General features: G+C 39.5%; 1 protein-coding gene across 1 annotated transcript in view; it reads right to left on the bottom strand.

Moving 5' to 3' along the window:
* Window positions 1-12,185, bottom strand: part of ATP6V1E1 (ATPase H+ transporting V1 subunit E1) — a 30,764-nt gene that overhangs the window by 2,353 nt on the left and 16,226 nt on the right. Inside the window, exons 5-7 of the mRNA XM_007092800.3 lie at window positions 6,291-6,380; window positions 5,632-5,700; window positions 2,881-2,975 (exon numbers count right to left, since the gene is read on the bottom strand). Of these exons, the coding sequence (XP_007092862.1) occupies window positions 2,881-2,975; window positions 5,632-5,700; window positions 6,291-6,380 (254 nt within the window). The remainder of the gene's footprint in view (window positions 1-2,880; window positions 2,976-5,631; window positions 5,701-6,290; window positions 6,381-12,185) is intronic.

The raw sequence follows: 12,185 nt of genomic DNA, 5'->3' as shown, positions 1-12,185 counted from the left end.
TCAGATTAAAGGTACAACAGCAATATTGTGCCAAACTTGCCCTTAGAAAATTCTGCCTCTAGGGGCGCCTGAGTGGCTCAGTCAATTGAGCACCCAAATTCAGCTTAGGGCATCTCACGGTTTGTGGGTTCAAGTCCTGTGTCGGGCTCTGTGCTAACAGCTCAGAGCCTGGAGCCTGCTTCAGATTCTGTGTCTCCCTCTCTCTCTGCCTCTCCCCCACCCACACTCTGTCTCTCAAAAATAAACAAACATTAAAAAAAATTTAAAAATTAAAAAAACAAAGAAAGAAAGTCCTGCCTCTAGAGGCACCTGAGTGGCTCAGTCCATTAAACATCCAACTCTTGATTTTGGATCAGGTCTCACGTAATCTCATGGTTGTGAGACTGAGCTCCGAGTTGGGTTCTGTGCGGAGTGTGGAGTCTGCCTAAGATTTTCTCTCTCTCTCTCTCCCCCCGCCCCTCCACCCTTTCCCCACCTACGCAAGTGCACTCTTTCTCAAAGAAAAAAAAAAGGTCTGCCTCTAGACACAACTCATTTCTTCTTCTTGCTTTGTGTTTATTTTTGTTTAGTAATCTTTTTTTTAAAGTTTATTTATTTACTGAGAGAGAGAATGAGGGAGTATGAGCAGGGGAGGGGCAGAGAGAGAGAATCTCAAGCAGGCTCCACACTGGGTATAAGGGGCTCCATCTCATGACTGTGAGATCATGATCTGAGCCAAAATCAAGAGTCTGACGCTTAACTGACTGAGCCACCCAGGTGCCCCAATTTTTGTTTACTCTTGTTTAGTAATCTCTCCAACATGGGGCTCGAACCCACAAACCCAAGATCAAGAGTCACATGCTCCTTTGACTAAGCCAGCCAGGTGCCCCAAGCCATACCTCACTTCTGTCATTTCTAAAGTTTCTAGCACTTAGAGGCTTAAGGCATATAATAGGCCAACTCTTAAAAGGAGCTCCCCGGGAATGACATTCTTTTACTACATTAGAGTTTTATGAAATAATTTTATTAAATGAGCAAGCTATATGACAAAGCCTGGGAAAAGGTTTTGCAAATTTTCTTACTCTGTCCTCCCTCCCCCTGGCATTTCTTTGTTTAATCTACCTTTGGTTTCTCTAAACAGACTATATCCTTCATAAGGACATGGTTGGTTCTTTGCCGAAATCCTGACCCCAATGTCTGTGAGAGAATACTTTGTCCTCACAGAGGGAGTAAGGAGGAAGACCACCACTGTCTGAGAATATCGACTGTGTGCCAGGCACTCATAGAATGGAAAGCCGAGGGCTGCCCACAACTTCTGTCTTCACAGCAACCCCACCAGTGTCTTGGTATCCTCACCATTTTACAAACAGGAAAACAGGTTTAAAGAGATTCAATAGAATGAACTGATTGAATAAAACAACAATATTTAAAATTCTACTTTTAATTAGCACTAGAGTAAGTCTGCAGTTCCTTATCTACATTTCTGAAATTCAAAAAGCTGTCAGAACAGAAGTCTAATTTGTGTGTCTCCACAAGCTGAACTGATCTGTAGTTCTTGGCAGCTAATGACTTAGTGAATCTTTATGTATTTATCCCTTGTAGTGTGAATATTCCTAGTTTCCCATTCAGAAATATTAATGTATTTGATCACAGGTGTGATGCCTCAGACCCTGTTGGAGATATTATGTAATGTGTAGCATATGCACTTTATTGCTCTTCTAAACGCATATTCAAAACATCTGGCCCCCAAAGGTTTCAGGACTGAAACCCATTATTTATCAGGCTCTGAACCAAGTGTCTTATGTCCTGTCTGCTTAATCTCCATAACAATGATCATCTGCCAGTTGAATAACTATGTATATTGCATGTACCAGGCATTGCAATAAGTGCTGTATGGACATTATCTCATTTAAGCTTCCAAGAATTCTGTGAGGCAAGAATTCTGTGAGGCAAGAGTTCATCCCAATTTAGAGGTGAGGAAATAAGTCTCCGTGAGATTAAGTAACTAGTCCAAGAGTACCTAGCTAGTATGTGGCAGAGTGGAGAATCAAGCCTAAATCTGACAATACTGAAGCTTTTGTCACCAGCTTATACACCTCGGTATATGAAGCATTTTCACATGTACTATCTCATCTCTTTTCCTCAGTTCATGAAACAAAAAAGCTAAAAGCATTGACCCTATTTTACAAATGATGGCAATCAGTCTCCAGGTCCCATAGCTAACAAAAGGCTGACTTGGGACTCAAACCTACATCTGGTGCTCTTTCGACTAGGTTCACATGTCTCAAGGACTTTCTGCAATGTTAGTCAATGTGTGCCTATGCAGCATCAGACACACAGGCGCAATCAAGGAAATGACCTTGGCTGACCTTGTCAGGAGTTCCTGTTGCCTATCCCAATTGCACCAAGCTTATTAGGGATGCTGAAGAAATGTCCTGTCATTTCCTCACAGCAGAAGTACCACTGGTATTTGCAATTCTATATCTAAGGAACCTAACTATTAGAAAGTTCTATTAGTCTATACAGTAGTCACTATTATATGGGATTACTTTCCTTATTTCCAAGAAACTTAGAGGTAACAATTCTCTTCCTTAGCATCTGATACAGAGATGTGGACCCAGCTTTGAGTTCTGGGTAAAGAATTAGTGCTACCTCTCTGCAGAATAAACTAAGTGCCCATAGGAAGCAGGATGTTTAGAGTATGTCCAGCTGTTTAACAAGAGGGAACAACACAGTAGTGACAGGAAAAAAAAAAAACCAGCAATAATTACAAGTGGAACACCACCACACCTCCATTCTTGTAGTAAAGAGTGCCTTGGAGAAAACTTTAAAAAAGACTCAGCACAGAAGCCATTCTCATAGTGAAAGAAGCTTAGATGTTAAAAGCAGAATACTCCTTACATTTCCTCAGGCAGATAAGCCTCCTGATCAATTTGGACATCAACATCTTTTTTGGTGGCAATTTTGTACATAGGAATCGCTTTTTGCACTGCAGCCTGAAAAACAGAAAACAAGAGGTTTTAGTAGAGACTCAGCAACAGGTATCAAAAAAAATCAGCCAACTATACAAGCAAGGGTATTCCTATTTATCCAGTAAAAGAATAGATGCACTGCTGGTGGGAACATAAATGGTGCAGCTGCTGTGGAAAATGGTATGGCAGTTCCTCAAAAAAAAATTAAACTCTGAATTACCACATGATCCAGCAATTCTATCTCTGAGTATATATCCAAAAGTGAAAGGAGACACTTGAACAGGTATTAATACAACCACGTTCACAGCAGCATTATTCAATTGCCAAAAGGTAGGTAGAAACAACCCAAGTGTCTAACAGATGCATGGATAAACAAAATGTGATATATGCATATAATTCAGCCTTAAAAAGGAAGGAAATTTGGGATGCCTTGGTGGCTCAGTTGGTTGAATGTCCAACTCTTGATTTCAACTCAGATCATGATCTCATGGTTCCTGAGTTCCAGCCCTGAGTTGGGTTCTGCGCTGACAGCATGGAGCCTGCTTGGGATTCTTTGTCTCCCCCTCTCTCTGCCACTCTCCTGCTCATGCTCTCCCTCCCCTCCTCTCTCAAAGCAAATAAACATTAGAAAAAAAAGGGAGGTGGGGGGGGGAGGAAATTCTGACACATACTACCACATGACGAACCTCAAAAACCTCACAAAAGGACAAATACTGTATGATTCTACCAGTAAGAGGTACACAGTGTAGTCAAATTCAGAGAGACAGAAAGTAGAATGGTGGCTACCAGGGATTGCAGTTAGGGGAATGGGGAGTCAGTGCTTAATGGGGACAGAATTTGTTTGGGAAAATGAAAATGTTCCAGAGAGGGATGCGGTGATGGGGTGATGACTGCACAACAGTGTACACGTACTTAAGGCCACTGTACAGCTAGAATGCTAATTTTATACCAAGTACATTTTATAATTTTAAAAACAAATGAGCACATCAGGAGGAAAAAAATGCTATACTGCAATTAGGGTGATAAAATGTAATTAGTGGAAAGTCCTATCTAAATAACATTCTGCGGGAGTAGACATGTAAATAACATTTTCTAAAAGGAACTTTAGTTGGAAGCTCAGACCTGCCTCCATAGAATGCTTATCACCCTGGCAAACTCTCCAGTATGTCTAGCTTTCTGTTTTACAAGTTCATACATGAGGCTGTCAGCACAAACATGAGTTCAGGTTACTGGGATGATTTATAAACTAGAATCACAATTTATTTTTTTTATTTTAGAGAAAGAGCATGTGAGCGTGCGAGCAGGGGGGTAGGGAAGCGTAGAGAGAGAGAGAGACAGAGAGAGAGACAGAGACAGAGACAGAGAGAGAGAGAGAGAGGGACTATATTAACCACACGCTGAGCGTGGACCTGACTCAGAGCTCAATCCCACAACCCTTGGATCTTTACCTGAGCCAAAATCAAGAGTCAGACGCTTACTGACTGAGCCACCCAGGTGCCCCTAGAATCACACTTAATTAATTTATAGTGGAGAGTGAGAGGAATCAACACCTGTGTTCTCCAGCTGGCACTTTTTATTTCCTAGAAGACAAGTTGCTTGAGAAACAAATTATAGTAAGAATGCAAATATATTATGTACTATTAAGTGTACTAATTTACAATAAGAAATATAATTGCTAAGGAAATGTTAGCTAGGGGAGGCTGGGTGGCTCAGTCGGTTAAGCTTTGGACTCTGGCTCAGGTCATGATCTTGTGGTTTGTGATTTTAAGCCCCACATCTGGTGAACTCAAGCCCTGTTTTGGGTGAGCCCCACTTCTCTCTCTCCCTCTCTCTCAAAAACAAAACAAAACAAAACAAAACAAAAAAACAAACAAAATAAATATAATTGCTAAGGGATCAAGCACTCAATCCTTTCCTGAAAGCAAACTGCATGGAAATATTTTATTTTTTAAAGTTTTATTTAAGTAACCTCTACACCCAACATGGGGTTCGAACTCACAATCCCAAGATCAAGAGTCACATGCTCTTCTGACTGAGCCAGCACCCCACATGAAAGAATTTTAATCTGAAGAGCAACACAATGACACAGAATCAGAGCTAGGAGAGCTCATTCTGATTCAAGGTCCTTTGGTCTAGAGCATCCTTCTAATGCTACAGCCTGTATGTACCTGCCATGGTGCCAGCAGTCACCCCTCACACTGGGGCATATTCTCCGTTGGACAGGACATGGAGGAACAACTTAGTATTTGCCTCTGGGCCTGCAGCTATGTTTTCACTGCTGACCAACCTTTTTTTCTGGTACCCACATTATTACTTCAAGTATAGGAATACACTGGGTTACAGCCAAACTTTGCTAGTCTGGGAGTAGTGTGCCTCTTTTAGATGGTACTGTCTGCCCATCTTTGTTCCAATCCAGTATGGACTGTTTTTATTGCTGAACTTTCAGAAGATTATGGTACTACAATGTTCCCAGAAAGGGAAGAGGGTACTAACTCAGATGGGGCAACTTGACCTCTTTATGAAAAGAAATCAGAGGCTTAGGTACACTTAATGTCCATAATGTGTTAAGATACCCCTAATTTACATGGTTGAGCTATCATCTATTTAAAGCATGCAATATAATCTCTAACATTTCAATGTATTAAAAAAAAAAAATAGATGTCTTCTTTAAGCTCTTTACCTTTACCAGAGGGAAATCCTGTTTCCTGCAACGAACAATCATTCGCGGCTCCAACAATTGGTACAAACCCTTTAAAACACAAACAGATTCAATTAGTAGGAAATGCAATTCATAAAACCCAATACCAAACAATATTTTTATAATTCTTTCATGTAATTTGGAAAAAGACAGAACACACAGTATGAGAACGTGGTAAAAAGCTTTTGATATCACAAACCAGACAAATACACCCAACACTCCAGTGGTAGAAACAAAATTTATATGGGAATCTTCTCTTACATCAACTAGGCAGAGGCCAAATGTTATTGTAATTAACGTAAGTAAAATAAGAATTCACAAACAAGCAGCAAACATTTAAGATGCATACTGTCTCTGGTCTGAGCCTCATAATTTAAAACAAGTATTTTAGTGGTGCAATCAAATTAAGGAAGTTTAAGGCCAGAGGTTGCAAGCATATTTGACCCTTGAGTCTAAAGGACTAGTAAGACTATATAAAAGAGTGGTAAAGTCTGGAAGTCTTAACCACCAGACTTTACTGTCCTCCCATGCATTTGTCTATTAGACAAGGAAAAGAGCGAAAGGAAGAAAGCTGAGATGACAAAACAGGAAAAAACAGAGCTGGTCTCTTAACACATCTTATTGATAACCTATAAAGTTACCTGGAGCACCAGACCATCCAGCAGCACCTGGTACCTGGTTGTATCTTTTACCACTTTGCTGAGTCTTTGTTTTGCTTCATTTAGTAGGTCCTACAAAGAGCAGAGAAGAATAAGTTTCTGGGTCATCAGCTCAGAACCCACCGTGAGGATGGTCCTGGCTCACACCCAATTGCTTCACATTATATTACTGTTTTCATTCAAAACACATTCCAAGACAGATGATAAACCAGATGTTGTACCAAGTCCTATACGTCAATACAAGGAAGCATGAAGAATCATCCATAACTCCTGGGGAGTTCACAATCAAGCAGAATAGCCCAGATTATCAATCAATTCAGAAATCTACAAAACTGACATAGAAAGAGCTACATGGTAAATATTTTAAAAGCAAGCTATTAGGACAATTGTGCAATAGGATTATATTTTTTATTAGGAAAAACACAAATAATATCTGGATAGATAGCAAAGCGTCAACAATGTTTACCTCTGGGAGGCTAGGTTAGCAATGATTTCAAGTGTTTATTTAAATTCCAGTTAGTTAACATACAGTATAATAAGTTTCAGGTGTACAATATAGTGATTCAACATGTCCGTATAACACCTGGTGCTCATCAGAAGTGCCCTCCTTAATTCCTATCACCTACTTAACCCATCCCCTCACCCACCAATGATTTCAATGTTCTTTATGCTAGTTTGTATTTTCTAAGTTTTTATTTATTTATTTTTGAGAGACAGAGAGAGAAAGAGCAGAGGAGGGGCAGAGAGAGAGGGACAGAGAGAGAATCCTAAGCAGACTCCACACTGTCAATACAGAGCCCATTGAGGGGCTTGAATTCACAAACCATGAGATCATGACCTGAGCTGAAACCAAGAGTCGGATGCTTAACTAACTGAGCCACCCAGGTGCCCCTGTATTTTCTATAATAAACATTGACTTCTATAATAAAAGTAACTAAAATAAAAATTAAAAGGGATTATTAGGAAACATAACAAAGAGAACACATTGGAAATCATTCATTAAGTAACAAGCATTTATTGGCTTACTGGCAAAAAAACGGAGTCTCGTCTTTTAAAAGGCAGAGATAATGCCTCTTAAATTCTCCAACACAGTCTATTTTAGTTAGTATAATCCTTGGAAAGTTATGTTTTTTGGTGTTTTAAGGAGGAAGGAGAGACACATGCTCACCTAGAGACCAGAGTTTGGGGAGAGAGGGTGGAGGGGAGGAAGTGACCCTCTATGTTGAAAAGCCCTTTGTTCTGAGAGTCACCCTTCATCCCTACCCCTCTGAGAACCACGGCCATGCAGGACACCTGCAGTGAGCTCTTGCTCCACAATGGGCGCCTAGGTGAGGGCATTCGGTCTAACATTCAAATCACACATCTAATTTCAAGCAAACATTTCTTTCATTTGACATTCACTAAGTGCAAATACACCAAGATTTATTAAAAAAAAAAAATCAGAAGTATTCACTTTAGTGCCAATTAAAAAAAAGCTTTTAATAGAAAGTAAAATAAATTCAAAGACTTCAATAGCACCACTTCAATCTTATCATGGTATGAGCCTGGGTGGCTCAGTTGGTTAGGTGTCTTCTCAGAAGACTGGCGCGGCTCATGAGCTCACGGTTCATGGGCTCGAGCCTCCCGCGTCGGGCTCTGTGCTGACAGCTCAGAGCCTGGAGCCTGCTTCAGATCCTGTGTCTCCCTCTCTTTCTGTTCCTTCCCTGCTGGTGCTCTGTCTCTCAAAAATGAATAAATGTTTAAAAAAAAATTTTTTTTTAAGAAGAAGAATGGTGGCCCTTCACCTGTACAGACTAACTTTGCAAGCAATTTTCTGTCAATTTTGACAGACAACTAATCAAAGTTCAAACACATACATGCTTTCATATGAAGACTGTTTCTAACATACTAACAAATGAAAAACTAAACAATATGAGCATGCACTACTGTGGAAGATTTTTTTTCATTTTAGTCAATATACAGTACAAAATTGGTTTCTGAAGATTTCTTCTTTTTGTTTTTTTAATGTTTATTTTTGAGAGAGACAGCGTGAGCAGAGGAGGGGCATAGCGAGAAGGAGACACAGAATCGGAAGCAGGCTCCAGGTTCTGAGCTGTCAGCACAGAGCCTGACGTGGGGCTCGAACTCACGAGCCATGAGATCATGACCTGAACCAAAGTCGAATGGTCAAGCCATTCAGGTGCCTCGCTGTAGAAGATTTCTAATCTGTGGCTGGACACCCCCAAAAATTTCATGAAGGTGTTCTGAGAATCCATGTCATTAGAGTTTATAATGCGAACTACTTAAAATTTCTTTTTCAAAAGCAAATAAAATAGTTGAAAAAAATTCTAATTCACATATTATTATACACCTTAAGATTATCTTCACTGAATTCAACATCTGTACAAAAAACCTTATACTGATTACAATGTCTCTAGAACATCCAGAACTAAGGGAAAACAAAAATACAGTGGTAGTATATCCAAGCTGACTTTGTTTATCTGAAAACAAAGACTAACCACACGTACAGTGAGTTATTTGCAAAGAAATCCTTGTTAAAAAGCTGCCCAAATGCTCTTACGTTGTTACTAGAGCGCTTTCCTCCCCAAATTATGAAAATAAATGGGTTGATCCAAAATGCAAGGATTCTAAACATCAAGTGATGACTGCAGTTTGTCTCCTTTAGAAACTTTTAACATGAACATAGTTTACCTATTCTTGTATTTCAGTCTATGTTACAAAATATACTCTGTCCCCAAACCAAACATGACCAAATGCCATTCACTGGTCAATGATTCATACTTTTCACTTATAACTGTGTATGTGTGTATATGTGTGTGTGTATATATATATATATATATATGTATATATATATATATATATATGTGTATACGTGTATACACACACATATATACACATGTCTATATGTGTGTACGTGTATATATGTGTATACATATGTGTGTATGTATGGATATACACATATATACATATGTGTACATACATGTATACACATACATATAGACATGTGTGTATGTATATATACACATACACACACACATGCACACATATATACGTGTGTGTGTGTGTGTGTGTGTATATATATATATATATACACATACACATATTTTAATGTTTATTTTTGAGAGAGACAGAGTGTGAGCAGGAAAGGGGCAGAGAGGAAGACACAGAATTTGAAGCAGGCTCCAGGCTCTGAGCTGTCAGCACAGAGCCCAACACAGGGCTTGAACTCGTGAATTGCGAGATCATGACCTGAGCCAAAGTTGGATGCTTAACCAACTGAACCACCTAGGTGCCCGACTTATATTTTTAAAAATTATTAATTTTGAGAGAGAGAGAAAGAGAGAGAGAACGCAAGTGGGAAGGGCAGAGAGAAAGAATCCCAAGCAGGCTCTACACTGTTAGCCTGGTGCCCAATACAGGGCTTGAACTCACAAACCATGAGATCATGACCTGAGCCGAAGTCAGACAGTTAACTGACTGAGCCACCCAGGCGCCCCCACTTTTAATTATCATATATATATATATATTTTTTAAGTTTATTTATTTTGAGAGAGAGAGAGAGAGAGAGAGAGAGAGAATGTGCTCGCACACATGGGGGAGGAGTAGAGAGAGGGAGAGAAAGAATCCCAAGCAGTCTTCTGTCAGCACAGAGCCAGAGGCGGGGCTCGACCCCCTAAAATGTGAGATCATGACCTGAGCTAAAACCAAGAATCAGATGCTCAACCGCCTGAGCCACTCAGGAACCCCAGCATAATTATATTTTAACTAGATTATACCACTTGTTAAATGGAAGATAGGAGTATTATAATTGTTTTAAACTTTAAAATGCAGTTTTAATATACTAATTAAGTTTTTTTCCCTAAAAGAAAAAAAATCACTCTTTTATTACATTCTCCACAAAACTGAAAAAGTAGTTAAAATTCTCAGAGGAGTTTGCAAGATTCTAGTTTGTTAATAAATCAGAAAAGGATAGAAAGTTATTTTACTATTTCCCTGCTTATGACCCAAAGTAGGAGTCCTTTCCCAACAAGGCCCTATTGAGAGATGGGCCCAAGTAACAGCAAAATAGTATAGTTTGAAGCCTGAAACAAGTTAACAGGCATGCTTTGCTAAATTTACCTAAGCAAAATCAAGTACTTTTTTTTGTTACTGAAGTACGGTTGACATACAATGTTATATTCCTTTCAGGTGTGCTACCTAGTAACTGGACAATTCTACCCACTACTCAGTGTTCACCACCGTAAGTCACCATCTGTTACCTTATGACATTACATTATTGACTATATTTCCTATGCTGTACTTTTCATCTCCATGACTTGACTTTTATCTGTACCTCTTAATCCCCTTCACCTCACCCAACACCCTCCCTTCTAGCAACCACCAGTTTGTTCTCTGTATCTGAGTCTGTTTGTTCACTTGTTTTTCAAATTCCACATATAAGCAGAATCATATGGTGCCTGTCTTTCTCAGACTCATTTCACTTGGCACAACAGTCTTTTATCCATCTACGTTGTCACAAATAGTTAAGATTTCTCTCTTTATGGTTGAGTAATATTCCATTGTGTATATATACCCCCTTCTTTATCTATTCATCTATCAATGGACATTTGGGACATTTGTCTTGGCTATTGTAAATAATGCTATAGTAGGGCTGCATATATCTTTTTGATTAGTGTTTCCATTTTCTTTGGGTAAATACCCTGTAGGAGAATTACTGGATCATATGGTATTTCTCCTTTCAAAAAGATATTTTTATTATTTTTTAAGGTCATCTCTACACCCGATAAGGGGCTTGAACTCATGACACTGAGATCAGAAGTCACATGCTCTACCAACTGAGCCAGCCAGGCATCCCTGGATCATATGGTATTTCTATTTTTAATTTTTTGAGGAACCTCCATACTGTTTTCCAGAATGGCTGCACCAGTTTACACTCCTACCAACAGTGCATGAAGGTTCCCTTTTCTCCACACCCTTGCCAACACTTATTTCTTCTTTTTTTTTTTTTTTTTAACATTTATTCATTTTTGAGACAGAGAGAGACAGAGCATGAACGGGGGAGGGTCAGAGAGAGAGGGAGACACAGAATCTGAAACAGGCTCCAGGCTCTGAGCTGCCAGCACAGAGCCCGATGAGGGGCTCAAACTCACGAACTGGGAGATCATGACCTGAGCCGAAGTCGGACGCCCAACCGACTGAGCCAGCCAGGCGCCCCTTATCTTTTTGACAGTAGCTATTCTGAAAGGTATGAGCTGATACTGTGGTTTTGATTTACATTTCCCTGATGATTACTGATATTGAACACCATTTTAAAAATGTCTATTTAGGTCCTCCACCCACTTTTTAGCCAGATTGTTTCAGGGAGGTGGTGTGGTGTTTAGGTGTAGAAGTTGTTTATATATTTTTATATTTACCCTTTATTGAATGTATTACTTGCAAATATCTTCTCCCATTCAGTAAGCTCCCATTTTGGCTGTTTTGTTGTTGTTGTTGTTTAAGTTTATTTTTTAAAATTTATTTTGAGAGAGAGAGAGTACATGGGAGGAGCAGAGAAAGGGGGAGAGAGAGAATCCCAAGCAGGTTTTGCACTATCAGCGCAGAGCCCAGTGTGGGGCTTGAACTCACAAACCATGAGCTCATGACCCGAGCTGAAGTCAAGAGTCAGACGCTTAACTGACTGAGCCACCCAGGTGCCCCCCTATTTTGTTTTAATGATGAAAAACAAATAACATTTAAATTAACAAGGGCACCCAGCTGACTCAATCAGTGAAACATGCAACTCTTGATCTAAGGTTGTGACTTTGAACCCCACATTGGGTATACAGATTAAAAATAAAATCTTAAAAAAAAAAAAGTTAACAACAAAATGTCAAAAAG

The sequence above is a fragment of the Panthera tigris genome, chromosome B4 (genome assembly GCF_018350195.1).
Source record: "Panthera tigris isolate Pti1 chromosome B4, P.tigris_Pti1_mat1.1, whole genome shotgun sequence".
Classification (NCBI taxonomy): domain Eukaryota; kingdom Metazoa; phylum Chordata; class Mammalia; order Carnivora; family Felidae; genus Panthera; species Panthera tigris.
This window is presented reverse-complemented; position numbering and strand designations above follow the sequence as displayed.